The 19250-nt window shown below is 44.0% G+C and overlaps 1 protein-coding gene across 3 annotated transcripts in view; it reads left to right on the forward strand.

Annotated features, from left to right (window-relative positions):
* The window catches only part of DNTT (DNA nucleotidylexotransferase), a 451081-nt gene that overhangs the window by 301108 nt on the left and 130723 nt on the right, over window positions 1–19250 (forward strand). For all 3 annotated transcript variants that reach the window (XM_029610768.1, XM_029610767.1, XM_029610769.1), the window contains one exon: window positions 17496–17598. In XM_029610768.1, coding sequence (XP_029466628.1) covers window positions 17496–17598 — 103 coding nt within the window. The remainder of the gene's footprint in view (window positions 1–17495; window positions 17599–19250) is intronic.

A 19250-nucleotide genomic window follows, 5' to 3' on the forward strand; every position in this document is an offset into this window, starting at 1 on the left:
TTCCTTTAAATTGAAGTAAATGACTTTGCTGTTGAGAATGTGTGTGACCTCAGCCAGAATGATCCACTGAAAAACATCATTGAACAGACGCTCCAGACACAGATACAGGAAATGTTTATGTTTAATTCCTTCAGACCTTATTGTTCATCAGTATTACTTTGATTCATTAAGGCAGGCATAGAACTACTATAAAATATGATAGCACATCTGTGCTATTTTATTATATCTTGGTTGGAGGATAAAATGTGGTTAAACCGTTTTCCGAATTAGGTAACTAGCTTGTAACAAGACGGCAACAGAAGTGTTTGTGGTAAAGTAACTGTACACTATGGAATGCTGCCAAGTTCAGTGACATTAAATGTATAAACAGAAGTATTGCAGAATTATGTGGTTTTAAGCTATCAGTAGTAGAACATTTCTATTTGTAATCAGTTGTTTTTGGATTTCAACCCATCTAAAAATGTTAGAAAACTTCAGATGAGTTAGTGAAAATTGAAATAATTAGTACCAAAATCATAAGGACATATTCTGCCAAATTCCCAAGGCCTGCAAATGAATATCTATCTACAAGTAGTTCATAACTTGATGTTATCATATTCAGAAAAGAAGGATACTTGTTTGGGCTAGATTGAAGGATATTGAGCTCTGTCATGTGGAAAATTTCTCCTGATAAATACTGGGAACTCTGGTACTGTTCTCTTTACCTCCGATTACAAAGAAAAGTTATTGTGCAGAAACTCTGGGAGCTTTCAGCCAGCAGCAAGAATCCACTCAAATTCAAATCTATCCCTGCCTTGTTAGGATTGTGGACCCTTGGGCTGGAGCGAGTGGTGGTGACCACTGAGGGATTGCCCCAATGGGTCTCGTCTCCAGAAGGTGGAGCTGGTGAGGACAACCCAACAGGGCCTTCACTTATACCAGCCTTCGCTCCTCGCAGGTTGAGCCCTTGGGTGCCGGTGCCGGCAGGGCTTAGGTGCGGGTGCCTCAAGGAAGAAGGTGACGCTGATGAAGAAGGCAGGGTCAGAGGTCCAGGTCTCGGCTGGCAGCGAAGGAGCAGAATGGAGTCCAGGCAGAAGATCTGGGGCAGGCAGCAGACAGGCAAGAGCGAAGTACCAGGCCAAGGGTCGAGATGGGCAGCAGACAGGCAGAAATGAGAAGACAAGCCGAGGTCAAACCAGGAGATCAAGCTGAGGACAGGGTCACTGAGGATCAAGGAGAAGACCGGAGACTGGAATGAAGGCACGGGCAGGAAAGAAGGAACTGGAATGCTGGGACAGGAATCAGGGACACAAGGATCAGAACCAGGAACAGGATCAAGCAGGAACAGGAACGAAGACGTCTGGAACAGCAACTAGCACTCTGAGGAGACGACCTATTGCAAAGGCAAAGGACCGCAGGCTGCTGTGGGGTTTAAATACCCCTCCCTAGTGATGTCATCTTCCGGGGCCGGGCCGAGTTTTCCCTCCGCGGCCCCTTTAAAGGGTGGGGCCCCCCATGCGTGCATGCCTAGGGAGAGCCCCCGCCGGATGGAGGAGGACGGCATTTGCGGCTATGTTGTGGGCCATGGTCGGCCTGCCGCGGAGCGAGTCACACCGCGCCGGGCTGCAGCGGAGGCGAGCGAAGGAACAGCTGGGGGGGGGGGACCGGCCGGGGCCTGCTGCGGCCGAGAGCCACAACATGCCTTTAGTATCCTAAAGTGTCAGCAGTTCTATACACTTGCTATATGAGCAATACATATTTAAGATTATCCTCATAATATTGTAAAATGACCCTTAAAATTTAAATTAAAAGACATGATACCATTAGTGAGTATATAAATATTCTATTTCTGCACGTTTAGAATCGATTGGGTTAAAATGGTATAGGTTTACTTGCATGTAGCTAGTCAAAAATTTGAGTAGACACTGTGAAGTCAATATTAAGCTGCCTAGTAAGTGGGAAAGTTACCTGAGTGATAACTTAACTTTGATATTCAGCGAAACGTACCCTGATAAGTGCTCCGCTGAATATAAAGCGTGTTTCTTTATGACAGGTAGTTTTCTTACCAGACTTACCCAGCTTGCTGGCTAGCCCTGAATATCAGTGCTCACCACTTACAATTCAACCATGCCCTGGAACACTTTCATCTCTGCCTCTTTTTATCTGTCTGAATTTTGTACGGGGAATAAATAACTTGCACAAAATTTAGCCATCAATGGAGGGAAATTTCCAAATCTTCGTTTTTGTCCAGTTAACTCCAGCAGTTACCCAGACAAAGCCTTTGAATATAGACCTCACAGGGCTCTGGGTAACTTTCCTGCACTCTTTAGGTTTCCTTGACAATAAATTAAATTTGTATTTTATATGCATATACATGATTTGTAAGGATCCATCTCAATAAAACAATTTCTTGCTGCACAACAGAGGGAGCATATAAAAAAATGTTCAGTAAATATTCTAGAATTGATTGCTACAATGAAATTAATTGATGGTCACAACACTGTATTGGAATGTAACTAGTTAAGAGTGCATATTAATTGTTCAAGTCCATTTTTTATGCTTTTTTAATTATACTTTTATTGGGAAAAATAAATCAGAACTTAAATGGTTTCCTTTCCACTAGTTTTCTTTTTTGCTCTGTACTTTTATTCTATTTTTAGAATGGTAACTCATACATAGTGCTTACTGATCTCTTTAGAGCATGCAGCCCAGTCTTCATTCAACATTTCCTCAAATGATTCTGAGGTGCATTCCATTTGAATTTCAAATGCATTTACATAAATGGAATTGAAATTGAAAGAGAATGCATTTCAAACTAATTTGAGGGAAAATTATACTGGCATACCTTAATATTTCATCTTGGTCTTATATGCTATCTGATAAATAATCTATTGTATTATTTAGCAGCTACATGAATTAGAATTTTTTTTTTAACCAAAAATCACATCTGATGCTGTTGGCTTTGAGGGCTGGAAAGGAGATGCAAGAATATATTCTCCCAAGGGTTAACTAGTCACCTATGAATATTGAAATATTGTTTGGATTAGATGAAAGAAAAACCTTAGGATTTGCAGTGATAAATATTTTAATTATATCACCAACCACTAGGAGCTTTTTCAACCAAAATCAGGACTTAGAAAAATGTATAGGCAAGTTACTTGTTGACTTCCATCATTTTTTAAATGGCTTTAAATATACTAATGTCTCAGTGTATCCACCTATCAATACTGGCCTCTCATTTGCTATATACTTCTCCATTCCTATGGCTGAATTCAGATTAATATGCCTCTTGCATAATGCTCCCAGATGGAACTAATTTAATGCCCTCCTCACTAGTGGACCTTCTTGGACTACCACAGTACCACACCATTATCTGAGAAACCAAAGCTCTGTTGGCATCATCCATGCAGTCATATATTTGTCTCTGCCTGCTTCCATGATTTTACCCTTGACTGGATGGTCAGACAACATTTGCTCAGGGTACTTGGTGGTATCATTAATGCCATTTCACAAAACATTAAAAAAAAAGTCTTTCTAAAAGATTATTTGCAAAAATGTTAGATATTAAACTGTAGGGATGTGAATCATTTTTTGACGACCCTTTAAAACAAAACCCCCCAAAATGTTTTAAATTACCTGGTGGTCCAGTGGGGGGGGGGGGGCCCGGCGCGATCTCCCGCTCTCGGGCCATCGGCACCATTTTGGCTGCCACTAATATAAATGGCGCCGATGGCCCGATAAAAAAAAACAACACCCGACTCTTTAAAATGACCCCCTTGACCCCCCCCCCAACCTTTTAAAATTACCTGGTGGTCCAGCGGGAGCGCGGGGAGCGATCAACGGCTCTCAGGCCATCGGCTGCTTTAATAAAAATGGCGCCGATGGCCCTTTGCCCTTACCCTGTGACAGGGCAAAGGTAGCGCCGGCACCATTTTGAATATTGGCAATACGGCCTGAGTGCAGGAGATCGCTCCCGGACCCCCGCTGGACCCCCAGGGACTTTTGGCCAGTTTGGGGGGGGCCTCCTGACCCCCACAAGACTTGCCAAAAGTCCAGCGGGGGTCCGGGAGCGACCTCCTGCACTCGGGCCGTATTGCCAGTATTCAAAATGGCGCCGGCGCTACCTTTGCCCTCACTATGTCATAGGGTCTCAGTCTTATTCTCTTCTCTTTAAACAGGAGGAGCTGCTTCCTTTTCCCCCTATTCATACAGTGACTAGATACAGTTCTGAACCTCTTCATAAGAGCTGTAGCAATCAGCTAAGTAGCCGTTCCCTTACAGACATGAAGATTACTTTCTCCATCTTCCTTTTAACCAGATATCGCATGTATCATCTTCTCTAAGTGCAAGGGAGGTAGGGGGTAATCAATCAGTCATACCAAATGGATAGGATGCCAGAAAATATTTCCTACTCTAGCATTTTCATTATTTCTCCCACTATTTTTCACTATCAACTAACAATTCTAACATCAGGTTCACCCGTTCCACTTAATCCTCTTATTGATTGGAGGGCATTACAGTTGGCATTTTCTAGTAATGAGACTCAGATTTACATCCTAGTGACAACTAATTACAAGCAAAATGGAAACTTTTAAATAGTAAAATCTTATGACAGAAATATTGTCCTCAGAGAATAAACCCCATGCTGAGCAGAAAATATAGAATACGTATGACTGGAAAATATTCCATCTTTGTGACATGAAGCATCTAAAAGGTTAAACAAAAATCCTGACAAAATATATTTGAAATGTTCCATATTTAAAGAGAAAAATAATAAAGTAATGAAGAGCTTCATGGAAAAGTGGCAATAGGTGAAGCCAGCTAGAAATTGAGATGTTTGACAGTTATTTAGATGCATTGAGATGTGCATATTAAGCCTTAGGAGTGAAATATGATAAAGAGATCAAAGAAGATATAAAAGCTATGTCAATGCCATTCCTGAAATATAGAAAAGAAAGCAAGTTCTAGGAAGATGAGAAGATGAATGGTGATAGGGAATCAATTTATGTCTGAGAACAGTAAAATAAACAGTAGGTGGACCATGAAGAGGTCTATGCGAAATGAAAAAAAATCTAGAAAAATGAATGCTGTCTACTTCATGTTGAGATATTTCTTTCCTCTTTGTGTTTCCTTTTATGAGAAGTTATTTCTATAAATCTCGAGCACTGCTTTTAAGTCTTGGCTCTCTTACATTTCAAGTTCTCTTTGCTTGTTTATGTGCCATGAAAGCTGAGAAATGGTAGTGCACGCTGCACAGTGCACACTTTTATACAATTTGATCTCCACATGGTGGTTTGGAAAGCATAGAAATATAATTCCTTACTTTCTGGTTTGGTCCTGCAGAAATGTTCTTGATTTTCCAGTGTGAACAATTAGGGCTGAATTCTCAGACGAGTACATTTTCAAACGAGGTACGCGAGTACAAGTAGCATATGCATGTGTAAGTAGCTTGTATTGGCAGACGTGCTATTTTACAAACATTTGATTTCACATGCACATTTACTTGTGCAAAGAAGGGTGGTTTAGGGGTGTTCTGGGGCAGGGCCAAGAGGTATACACGTAGATGGTAACTTTCAAACCAGTGCATGAGCGCGCATGTTCAGCCCCCACCCAGGTAAGTGGCTGTTATATAAAATAGCCTGTCCGTGAATACATGTGTGCCAAATTTAAAGTGGGCACACACAAGTGCATGCAAATACCACTTCTACTGTGTAAATCATGGGATTTTAAAAGGGGTGCATGCCAACACCATTTCCAGATTTATCAGTTCATCCCCAGTTCACCCAGTTAAGAGATAGGTCCTTCAACACCCCCCCCCCCCCCCCGTTTGATAGCCTTCACTCTCCTTTATTTTATAACTTACATGGCATCCATAGCCCAAATATAGTTACGTGCGGCAGGGGGCATCGATGTGCGCCAGAGCACAAATATTTACGTGCACATCTCAGCTTCATGCCCCGAATGCCCACGACCCGCCGAGACCAGCCTGCACACCATCCCTTTTTGAAGACTTACAAAATGTGCTCGCTGCGGCATTTTATGCATATCCGGTTGACTTTTAAAATCTGCTTTGTTGTGTCCGTCGGTGCCCGACGCCCTCTCTCCGCCCTCATTACCTCTCTGGCGCCTCCCTCTCTGACCGCGGGAAGATTGGCTGCCACGGTGTTCTTCTGCCACAAGTCTTCGGGCGTTCACCGGACTGGCTCGAGGCTGCTATCTGCCATGTTCCTGGAGGCCTAGGGGTGTGCATGCGGCGTGGCCCCGACTGAAGTACCGGCAATGGCGCGAACCTCGGGGGCGTCCCCCGAAGATGACGTCACCCACGACGGATATTTAAAGTCTCAGTATTTGCTAACACATCGAGTTAGCAAGGGTTTCGCTACCTAAGCTACTCTGCCTCCTCGGACTTACCAGAGGTACCTGCTCCTCGGGGGCCTCACTCTCTCCTTTGTTTTTCAGATGATAGTCTGGAACCAGTACTCGCTCCTTGTTCCCAGACTTGCTTCATATACTCTTCTGCCTGGAAGTCATCACTACCAACTATATCAGCTACATCAGTGAGTTACCATCATTCTCTCTGAGCCTTCCCTGGAACCAGGTACTCGCCCTTCAAGGGCCTATATATTCCAGCGCCTGGGCTTTATTGGGACATTATGTGAGAGTTGCCATCTGCATGCCCTGCCTACTCACTATATCTCAGTTTCTCTACAGCTTAGCCTCCAGGGATCACTGTTCCAGTGTCTGGGGGACTGCAGCCCAGCCCACTACTGCCATCTCTGGTAGTTCAATATATTGTTTAATAAGAGAACTAGTGTGTGTCTGTCTCCAAACTCTGAGCCTGACCGCTGGTCCCTCTCGGGATCTTCCCCCGGGGGCGTGGTCATCTGCCACCGTCCCAAGGATCCACCCACAACTATAACAGAGACTACTAACTCCCTAGCAGATTCTCAGCAGATTGCTAACTCCCTAGCAGATTCTGAACAGATTGCTAACTCCATGGATTCGGCACAACTCAGTGCTTTGCAGGCCATACCGGGCCTGGCCCAACGCATTATGGAGCAGCAAGACTCTTTGGAGAAACTTACTTCAGCGTTTTATCAACTACAGACACAGAAGGCTCAAGGCACAACTTCCAACCAAGAAGGTCAGTCACCGGCGGTAACTTTGAAGACTGCTGTACCACTGGCGGCTCCAATCTGCTTTTCTGGAGAAATCCAGAAGACCCGGGGCTTTTTGAATCAGTGCTGCATGCACTTTGCCTTACAGCCGTCTCTATTTCCTACAGCTCTCTCCAAGACTACCTACATCCTTTCATACTTGGATGGTATGGGTGACTCGCCAGAATGAAGGCTACTGCCTGGAGACAATACCCTTATTCAATAAACGTACACATGCTTACTGTGACTCCAACATCGTTCTAGCTTCAACAGCAAGAGGAAATGTGGAATAAAGGATCTGCACTCATAAAGGGGGCAGTAGCTGGCTTGTTACGGCGGTTACTACCCCAAACCAAATAAGCCTGTTAGTTCAATTTCTATGCATATACAGCATAGTTCTCTGCTTCAACGGCAGGGGAGAAGAAAAAACTGATACTACACACATCCAGCAGAGCTCTCTGCTTCAACGGCAGGGGAGAAGAAAAAAGGGTTCGCACTCACAAAGCGGGGAGTAGCTGGCTTGTTACGGCGGTTACTACCCCAAACCAAATGTGCCTGATACTTCACTTTCGAAGCATATCCAGCATGGCTCTCTGCTTCAACAGCATGGGAGAAGAATAAACTGATACTTCAAGCATATCCAGCATAGCTCCCTGCTTCAACGGCAGGGGAGAAAAAAAACAACCAATAAGGGCTGTATAACATAGTCTGAGTAAAACAAATAAGCATGGGTGTAGCTTGCTTATTGCGGCGGTTACTACCCCTACTACCCCTAACTTATCAAGCTAGATATTTCACTTGGATGCAGCTCCATCACTGCTTTCTAAATTAATGGTGGGGGTGGAAGGGAAATAGAACCAAGAGCTAAGAGAAACAGATAAGTATGAGAGAAAAAAGTGTGTGAAGCTTGCTGGGCAGACTGGATGGGCCGTTTGGTCTTCTTCTGCCGTCATTTCTATGTTTCTATGTCTTGGGCATCTACCTTGTGGGAATGCAAGGACTCCATTTTGTAGGACATAGAAAGATTTATGGACTTATTTAAATCCGTTTTCGATGAACCTGCTTGAATGTCTGTTGCCGGTTCTGCTTTAGTGGATTTGAAGCAAGGCAGCAGTTCTTTGGCTGAATTTGCCATAGAGTTCAAAACTCTTGCGGCAGAACTTTGCTGGGACCCCAGATGTCTCAAGACTCTCTTCTGCAGAGGCCTGGATAACCGTTTGAAGGACGAGCTGGCCGCTCGCCAAACACCTGACTTGCTGGACGAATTAATAGCCTTAGCTTCTTGGATTGATCTACGATTCCAGGACAAGGTGAAGGAACTCCGGCCTAGGGTGGTACCCGGGTTGAAACTGACCAGTGCTGCCTCTACACCTCGGATGGTTCCAGTAACCCATGCTGCTGTTACAGATGAACCTATGCAACTGGGTCATGGTCGTTTGACCTCCAAAGAGAGAAGATTTCAGAAGAAGTGCAGCCTTTGCATGTTCTGTGGTCAGCCCGGCCACAATGTCTCCACATGCTCCATTCGTCCGGAAAACGGACAGGCCTAAGTCCTGCAGGAGGACTGTTCTTAGGCCATACCGCGACATCTCCTCCGCTCTCTCTCCCAACCTCTTTGACTTACAGACCGATCACGGTTCAGACTCCTGCCCTAGTGGACTCAGGGGCAGGAGGCAACTTCATTCTCAGACATCTAGTGGAAGACCTGAGGAGTCCTCTCAACAAGCTGAAAGATCCACTACAGTGTCATCTTTTGAAGTGGGCTTTGGGCATTCCCCAACTTCGCCACTTCCACTGAAGATCTCAGTGACGTCCCCAGCAGCTCATCCATCGCTGCTGATAACAACTCATACTCAGTGAATTTTCTTCCTAGACTCAAGATCCACCTGTCATCAATGCAGAAGACGACTTGGAATACAAAGTCGAAGAAGTCCTGGATGTTCATAAGAAAGGCAAGACTTATTTGGGATATGTATTTTAAAAACTATTCACAATAGTTCACCTACACAAGCTACGCCCTAGATAGAGCAGAAATGCAGATAAGTTCACTTTGAAAATTCAAGGTAAAATGTTCATACAAACTTTAACCCTACCTGTGCAGCTAGAAAATAACCCTCCCCAGTTCTAAAGAGCAATGATCTCGGAAAAGGGGTTGACCATCTTGATTTCCAATTGATCCAAACTTTTTATGATTAATTGCAGATAATACCATATTACTCAGAACTGAAGGAGATATATTCGTATGTCATGCAGAGAGAGAGCGAGAAACAACTTTAAAGGCATTAATTTTGGTATAACAACCAGCAAAGAAAAAGCTGAAGTTACAAAAATAGATTACTGTTGAGAAAACAAAATCCATAAAGCTGATGAATATTATAATAGTATATGAGAATCTTCTTTTGATGTTACCAGCCAAATTCCATGTTAATAATGAATTCCATTTCCATGTGTTGAACAGTTTTTTTAACCTGCTGAAATGGGGAGTTTGAATATTGCTCTCTCCCCCTCCCCCCCCCCCCCCGCCACACTTTCTGTGGGTACAGTTGTGTTACGGAAGGCCTTCCTGTTCGAGAAGGCCTTGCATTCTGTTACGAAAGGCCTTCCTGTTCGAGAAGGCCTTGCATTCTGTTACGGAGGGCCTTCCTGTTCAAGAAGGCCTTGCATTCTGTTACGGAAGGGGAGCGCTAGGAGAGCGATCCCATCTTGAGGGGATTGTGTGCCCTTGGGCCTCGGCACGACCCCAGAGAACTCCAAGGCAGCACCGAGGGTAGGTAAGGCGTGTCCCAGCATGGGTGGAGATGGACGGTCTGACCCTCTGCCGGACCTGCATGCTTCTGGAGCCAACACAATGGTGTTGGTTATTGAACAGTCCTCCGACCATTCCCAGCCCTTTCAGACCTGCCACAAGGTATCGACAAGAAGCAGCAGGCCGGACTGAGGATGAGGGCAGACGGAAGCTCTGAAACATAAGAGACTCTAGACGTAGACTCAGGAATGAGGTACTTGGGTGCACAGACGAAGATTCAGGAACGAGGTACTGCAGGCAAGGTATTCAGAAGCAGGATCAAGGACTGGGTTGAGACTGCAATGCAGCGTGCCCTACACAGCCACTACCCATGAGCTGGTCGCGGGCCATGCTTGAATGCGAAGCAGACTCTAGACGAGGTGTGGAATGACTGAAGCTGGAACATGGCGAAGATTCAGTAGAAGCCTGTACCAAGGCACACCCTACACAGCCCATCCTAAGCTGGTCGCGGACCACGCTGGAATGGCACAGGTTTATTCAGAGTCTTTGGAATGGACGGACACAGTGCAAGGAACTCCGAAGACCGGGACGGAAGCAAGCAAGGATTTTAAGACAACTCAGGACTGAAGCAGAAGTCTTCCGGAGGCTTGTACTTGCGCAGCTGAAGATGGCCTTGTACCATGAGCATCCTACACAGCCACTATCTATGGGCTGGTCACGGACCACAACATGGCACGCCAGAAAGGAGGCAATGAGGAACCTGGGGTACAGGACATCAGGAACAGGCGAGGAACATCAGGACTGGATCACAGACATCAGGAACAGGCGACAGACATCAAGATGAGACAAGGAGCTCCAACAAAGAACAAAGGCCTGCCGGAGCACTGGAAGGCGATACATCCAGGACCATGTAACTCCAAGGCAAGGCAGAACTGAAAGCAAAGTCCTTTTGTAGTGCAGGAAGCAGGCAACTCCCTGGGAGGAGTTTAGATGGGCCACACCCGGCTGGCCCTATAACTAGAGAGAAGAACTGCAGGCTGGCCCCTTAGGAAGAAGGGGCGAGGCCCAAACCAGAGAATCCAGGAGGAAGCAGAGCAGGCCTCAGGCAGGCCCAGATGGCAAAGGAAGGCCTCCCAGGCCATGGAGCAAAACTGGGATAGACTGTCCAGGTAAGGCCCCGGCTTCAGTGCAGCCTCCAGAGAAAAGGTAAGAGGCCTCCTGTGGCACAGGTACAGGAGGAATCGTAACAAGTTGCACCTGCTTCAAAACAGGTATAAATGTAGATGCCAAGGTTTGGGCCCTATGCTATGTGGAATTTCCTTTGAAAATTACCTGGGACTTCAAACTAGCTGCAGGTTCTGTTTATTACTCCTGTGTGATCTAGTGCAGTTTTGGTTTTCTGTCATTAAAATGCAATCTGTTGAATTTTTGTCCTGTAAAATGCTTTGGAAGTGGGGTTATTAAAACAGAAGTAGATGATATCAACCTCATGAGAATATGGAGTTTGGCGGGCAACACTGCAATCTTCTTGAGCAATGTGAGCTTATGAAACCGAATCAATTAATAATGATGCCATAGGGGACAACACAAACTGAACCAGAATAGAGCCAACAATGACTTGATTATTAAAACAACAAAATAGGGCAGAAACGAAGAGAGAATGTGAGGGAAGAAGCAGAGATCTAATTTAGATTCTGCCTAATATATATGAAACATATACACACAAACATTTTATGGGCCACATTTTTTTAACAGATTATTACAAATACCACTATCTTTAATATTAAACCCTGCACAAATCCTTCAATGTAAAAATGATACTGAAGGCCATGGGAGTTAGTAATATGGGTGCATAGTCTGTGGACACTTTTATTCCTGGTCTTTGGACCTAATTTTCAAAGGGAAAGTATGCACATACTTTCTCTTGAAACTTGCCACAGGCACAAAGTACTCACGTACTTTGCATTTGGTTTATGCATGGGTTAAAATTCTATGGAAAATTATGCAAAATACAATCTATGTCTGTTATTTTCCAATCCTATCCCAAACATGCTCCTGGGACTGCTTCTCCTAAATGTGGCAAAAAGTCTACAATTTGGGGCAGATTTTAAAACCTAAGCTAGCGGCCTACATTTGTGCGCGCTATCCAGTGCGCACAAATGTATGCCCAATTTTATAACATGTGCATGCAGGGAACTTTCCTTTGGCCCTCCCATCTTCCTCTCCCTTCCCCTACCTGTCCCACCCCAGCCCGAAAAAAAAATACCCCCATACCTTTATCCCAGAAGTTAACTTGCGCGCACTGGCCGAATGCTGGCGCGCAATCCCCAGGCCCAGAGGCCGAAGAGAGGCCTCTGGTCACGCCCCCTCCCCACCCATTTTTTTAAGCCCCGGGACTTACACGCATCCCGGGGCTTTACGCGTGCCGCCGGGCCTTTTGAAAATAGGCCCGCAAGTAACCCTCCCTACGCGCGTAAATCCACCTGGATTTACGCGCATAGGCTTTTAAAATCTGCCCCATAGTGAACAAAGCACGGACTTTTAGTAGCTTGGGTGGAGAGGGAGGGGAATTTTCAAAATCTTCATTCTACTTGGGGTAAATACATTATTACCTACAAAATTGCCTTTGAAACTTGCCCTCCATATTAGAATAAAGTAAAATATCTGTACATTGTGATACAGTTTGAGGGACCGGCAAGAAAGACAGTATCGTATGTGGGCTCATGAGGTCCCAATGGTCTTTTCTATAGGTGGTAAAAGTCTGCACTATCACAACATGAGAAATGTAAATGGGACTACTTTACAGGCTCCTTCTCTGGGAAGCATTGTGTTGTAGAGAAGAAGTAAAAAAAAAAAGAAAATGGTTAAACATTTTTCTTACTTGAGTCACTTAAAAATATTTAAAAGAAAGTAACAAGAAAGGAAAGAAAAAAAAGAGAAATCTGAATTCCATGATTTGTTCTCCATCTCCTTATTGTTCCATTAATGATAAAAATAAAACATAAAAGCATACACTATTTTCATAAAACACTATTTATATGTTCAAAGACAAATTTATAAAATAAAAACAAGATGACACAGGTTTAAGGTTTCATTATCTTTCATGTGTATTTATTGTCATGCAAATTATTTTGAATGCATTTTCTTCATTGTTAATGCTGTTTCTTTGTCTGATTATCCTAATCATAACCATATGTATGTTGCCCTTCTCATATGCTATAAGTTTTTTTATGAATTTATATGAGTCATGACCAATTACTTTGGAAACTGTTCCATAAGATTATAATTTCATTTACAAATCAGACTTGTGAAGGTGTTGTTGCTGTAAACTGTGATAAACAATCTTTTTTATTTGCTTTCTTCATGCTTTATAGCACATACTTCTGGTAGAATTCCAGTATTTTACAATTCTCTTCCTAATTCCAATGAAGACGTTTTGAAATAAAAATTCAAACATGAGCAGCCATGACCTCCGTCATAGTCTGCTCCGCCCAGTATGTTGATTCCTCAAGTCATTAAATAAGTCAGATGTGAATTTAAAGCTCACAGTTTTATTTACAAACTAATATGCTTTGTATCCAAGCCAAGCATCTGTCAAAATTATTAGGCTGCCTGCCAGAGTTATACTAGGCAATCTGAAATTCCCAAGTCTGTCATCATGCTATAATAATAGCTAGGCCTGAAAGTCTTGAACCCCTGCCATGTTTCCAAATTAGAATGGCACCTTCCATTGTGGTTGCACCTATTTCATACATTATAGCTTCCCAAAACATCCCAGGGCCCCCACCATGTTTCTAAGCTAGGCCCCTAGGATGGCCCCCGAGCCAATCTCATGCCTCATAGCTTCCCAAGGCACAAGGGGTACCATGGCAGGCCATCCCAGTGTAGATCTACCTTGACTGTAAACATGTGCAACCCAATGCTGTGACTTCTCAAGGCACACTAAGTGCCATGCCAGGCCACCTATTTGCTGGTTTGATGTGGCACTGACTCAACTGCAAACCTGTATGACCTGATGGTCAGCTTCTGTACAGTAGGTGACATGTGGGTTTGGGGGGGGGGGGCAATGCCCCTGGGTGCCAGGCTGTAGGGGGATGCTGATAGCCATCATAGGTGTCACTACAGAGTGGCTTGATGGCTGCTGGTGTACTCCATCCCACCAGCAGCTGAAGAAATAAGAGGCCATAAGAGAAGACCCCACAGGGAGCAGAACCTGGATCCCAGCAGCCCATTCATACCACTTGTATTCTGTGCCAGCCATGAGATATTAAAAACTCACGGGGCTAGCTCCTAGGTTGTCAACTTGTTAAAGGGTGACATCAGCCCAATCAATTTCCCCAATGTGGATAATTCTCTCCTGGGGACTGATGAGACTCTCACCCACCCCCCATTACCTCTTGAGGTGGCTCTAATATAAAAAAACAACAAAAAATGTTGTTTGCATGGCAAACACTAGGGATGTGCAGACAAAAAGTTTATGTTCATAAGTCCATAAGTCGAAAAGGGGGATCAATTTCGGTCAATATGGACATATGGAGAATTCCATAAGTTGAGTCTATGTCCATACGTGCACCGGTTCCCTAAATAAAAATTTAAACCCCGCACCCTCCTTAATCCCCCCCCAAGACTTACCAAAATTCCCTGGTGGTCCAGCGGGGAGTCAGGAAGCCATTCCTCTATTCCTTTGCGAGGAGCACGTGACGTCTGCGTCACGTCGGAGTGACACGGCCGTCACGTGGTCCACCGCGGTTCCACTCCCGGACCCCTCGTTCGACACAAACGGAACTTTTGGCCAGCTTGGGGGGGGCCTCCTGACCTCGCACGTACACAAGTCTATCTGGCACTGCTTGATAGACTGGCTTACTCAGAGACACTCCCTTGGCCAGGCTCTCATAACATATCTGCAAACTGCCTGACATGGTTCCCACAGTTCGCTGATAACATTCTTTAAAATCAACCAAAAACACTGAGCAGGTGCTGGGAGTGCTGACCAAGGTAGAATCTGAATATGGTTAGCTAAACCAATATAAAGATCATGCTATTTTCTATATTTCACAACAAGAGCTCATTATCCCTGAAAGGGATTCTGAGATTATGGATCTGACAGCTTCCATTTCTGAACCTTAAGAATCTATATATTACTCAGATTCAGATGTAGTTTCTTGGATTTAGCCCACTCTTGAATGGCAGAAATGCAGGCAGTTAGCTTTTCCATAGCTGTTGCAACATCTGGCTATGTAATGCACTTAGTCGGATGTTGTCTGTTTATTGGTGGCTGGAGGGGTGCACAATGCGTGTGCCAGCATGCATACATATTCCACTAGTCTTCAACAGCCCAGCTATGTGAAAGGTGTAGGCTAGCGTGGAGGGGTGTCGGGTAGGGTGTGCCTGAATGCACTTCTGGTCCAGCTATCCCTATTTGCTGATCTGCTGGTCTTTGGAGAAGGGATGCTTTGGCTTCCAACCTTGGGTGAGTGACTGTCCACCACTGTCTCTCCTGGCTCAGCAAGGGAGGAAGAGGAGAAAAAGAGCTGAACAGAGCCAGAGATGCAGTAGCAGGTAAGGACAGACCCAGCAATAATGGAACGTGTGAGGCAGATTACAGTTGGTGACATTGACTGTTACGTGAAGCCAGAGGAGCAGAAAAGCAGTGACAGGATGTGGCTCCTACACCAGGAAAATTCACAGAAACGCAATGGGGTACACTTTGTTGTGGGGGAGGGTTATTTTTGTGTCCTTGGGTATTTCAAAGTTTATTTTTTCCTTCTTATTTTGGTTTGGGTAATGGAAGAGGGGCAGAGTATGTTGGGGGCCTCAGGCTGAGGAGTGTCTTGGATCTGGGTGAGGAAGGGAGGCAGGAGTGTGCTGGGTCCAGGAGGGAGAGATGGGGGGGGGGGGGGGAAGGACTGTATAGGGTTGGGTGTGTACTGGGGTCAGGTTAGGGAGGGGCTTGGGAGAGTGCTGGGCCAAAGCTGTGCAAGGAAGAAGGGAGTGCAGTGATCGAGTTATGGAAGCAGGTCAGGGTGTACTGGGGTTGAGCTGGGGAGGATGGTCAGCATGCTAGAGCTCGTCTGTTAAGGGGGAAAGGGTTGAGTTGATGAGGGTGGTCAGAGAATGCTGGGTAGGGGGATCAGAGTGTACCGTGGATGGGCTGAGGAGAATGGAAGGAAGGAATGTTGGGTTCAGATAGGTGGAAGAGAGTACAGCATTTCGACTGGGGGAGAGGACAGTGACTAGGGGCCTTCAGGGAATTTCAACAGGGTTCAGCTAATAGACTTTTCAATCAAAAGACCAAATCAGCTGGCTAAAATTTGACTAGCCTGTTGAATTCTGCAAGTACAATAAAAACTAGAGCTCCTAGTGAAAGCAAAGGTATTTACATATCCAGGTATGTCTAGCAGGCTATGCAGAGGGAGGGACCATGTCAGCCAGATGTTTGGGAAATGACTGTACTAGCACTGACAGCTATTTAGATTTATTTTAAAAAATGTACATATAATTACAAAGCTTTGTGGTTCGACATAGGAAGGGAATTGGATATGAATTTGCATGTTTATCTACCCAAGATGATAAACAAATGAGAAAGAGAAAAACTGTCCTGAATAAGGAACAACATCTTACAGTGGTCATGCTTCTATGGCTGGCAACTGGACTATATCCTTGCTTTGTAGACAGGAATAAGTGGGCAGATTGGATGTGCCAATTGGTCTTTTTCTACCATCATCTGTTATGCTACTATGTAACTAGCCATTCAAAACATCAGATTTCATAGATTATAAGGATGTGCTTTCATTTGAAATGAAACAGGAAATTTCAATGAACTTTCCTGTTTCATTTCATTTTGGAAATTAAATATAAGAAAAACAAATGAAATTGAATTGGTTTTTGTTTATTTTTTAATTAAGCAGCCACCAGCCCTAGCCCTCCTTACAAAGAAAAGAAAAACAATATCAGCCTTCTGGGTCTTCCTTCCCCTTGACGTACTTTACTCTATTCATCAGGTCCGTAAGTCCAAATAGGGCAGGGGCGATCCCCAGTGGCTCCTGCCACACACATTTTGCTGTACACATGTACGCCATTACCTCCATAAAATTAAATGGTGTGGTCTTGGGCCATCGGGTGCCATTTTGAAATATTGGACCCGATGAGGCAGGAGCCACTGGGGATTGTTTCTGCCCCATTTTGACTTATGGACCCCATATCCAGGTAAGATGAGTCTGGGTGGGTGGGGAAAGATCCAGGTGTGAACTTCAATTTTTACATTTTGGAGCTTCATTTTTTTGGTTGTTGTTAGAGGTGAGACTCCTCCTCCTCCACTTTGTTATTTTTTTTGTTTGGTTTTGTTTTTATTTGTTTTATTTTTTTTTTCAAATAAATGAAATGAAATGAATTATATCGCAAACAAAATGAACAATGAAATACCCCCTTAATCAAAACAAAAACAGTATTCTCTGAAACAGAAGTTTTCATTTTGATTATAATTTCAGAGAATTGACTTATTTTAGTTGTAGCCTACACAAATTATTTTGGTAATAAGGCAAAATAAACAGTTTGAGAACCAGGAATGAATTCTGCTGTAACATATTTTCTTGTTTCTGATTTGAAATTGCTAGAGGGAAGAAGATGGGGCATGATGTAGATCTTTTGATTACCTGTCCTAGACCAGGAGAAGAGAGAAAAGTTTTACACAACATCATTAAGCAATGGAAGAAACAGGTAACAAACTACTACAGTAAAGGTATTTTATTTTTCTTAGCATTTTAATGTTTATTACATTAGCAGTGGATTATTTAAGAAAATAAAAACAAATGTTATAAGATGTGCCATTCTGGGTCAGTTCAAAGGTGTATCAAGCACAGCATCCTCTTCCTTACAGTGGCCAATCTGGGTGACTGGGAAGTAGCTGGCAGATTCCAAAGTGTAGATCCAATTCTTTGAGGGTCACTCCCAGGGATAAGCGATAGGTTTCCCCTGAGTCCAGAAGGCAATTGTTTATGGACTTATCCTCCAGGAACTTGTCCAAACCCCTTTGAAAGCCTTGACCACATTCTCTGGGAACTGATTACACGGCTTAATTGAGCACCGAGTAAAAAAAATACTATCTCCAGTTTGTTTTAAATCTGCTACCTGCCAGTGTCCCTGAGTTCTAGTACTAATTGAAAGGGTTTCTTGTTTACCTATTTTACCTCACTCATGATCTTATAAACTTCAATAACTCCTCTAAGCTGAAGAGCCCTGTTTAACATTTCTTTATAAAGACGGAGTTCCATCCCCTCTATCACTCTTGCAGTGTTGGGATCACCTTTATCTGTGCCTGACAGAGATTCAGGATGACATCCTCCTCTCCTTGACTTACCAGTGGCTGCTCTGGCATAACAATCTCTCCTTTGACAGCGAAGTCACAGCTCTCTCTCTCTGGTGACAACAGCTCCATTGGTGCACAAGCAGAGATACACTGGAATTTTTAATCGTGCATACATTTGGATGTGTATATTTTAAAATACACCAACAGCACATAAGTATGCTCCTAACTTTAAGAGGTTACTCAGGCACAGCTAGCTCACATGTCTTCCATAAGACTATGTTACCCTTTATGTGCATATGTAAATGGATTTCAAAAATTGCTCATGCGAGCCACTTTCCCAGTTTTACAATTACTCCACCAGTTTCTCATTTAATATTGAAGTCTTTCTGACCCCTCTGGTTCTTCATCCCAGTTGACTCGGACCCTTCACACTGTCCTATAAGCCCTAAGAACATAAGATCATAAGAAAATGCCATACTGGGTCAGACCAAGGGTCCATCAAGCCCAGCATCCTGTTTCCAACAGTGGCCAATCCAGGCCATAAGAACCTGGCAAGTACCCAAAAACTAAGTCTATTCCATGTTACCGTTGCTAATAATAGCGGTGGTTATTATATGTCAACTTAATTAATAGCAGGTAATGGACTTCTCGTCCAAGAACTTATCCAATCCTTTTTTAAACACAGCTATACTAACTGCACTAACCACATCCTCTGGCAACAAATTCCAGAGTTTAATTGTGCGCTGAGTAAAAAAGAACTTTCTCCGATTAGTTTTAAATGTGCCCCATGCTAACTTCATGGAATGCCCCCTAGTCTTTCTACTATCCGAAAGAGTAAATAACCGATTCGCATCTACCCGTTCTAGACCTCTCATGATTTTAAACACCTCTATCATATCCTCCCTCAGTCGTCTCTTCTCCAAGCTGAAAAGTCCTAACCTCTTTAGTCTTTCCTCATAGGGGAGTAGTTCCATTCCCCTTATCATTTTGGTAGCCCTTCTCTGTACCTTCTCTGTACCCTAAAACTAAAGATCTACAGACTTGCTCCTCATCAGGAGCAGCA

This window comes from Rhinatrema bivittatum, chromosome 7 (genome assembly GCF_901001135.1).
Source record: "Rhinatrema bivittatum chromosome 7, aRhiBiv1.1, whole genome shotgun sequence".
Lineage (NCBI taxonomy): Eukaryota > Metazoa > Chordata > Amphibia > Gymnophiona > Rhinatrematidae > Rhinatrema > Rhinatrema bivittatum.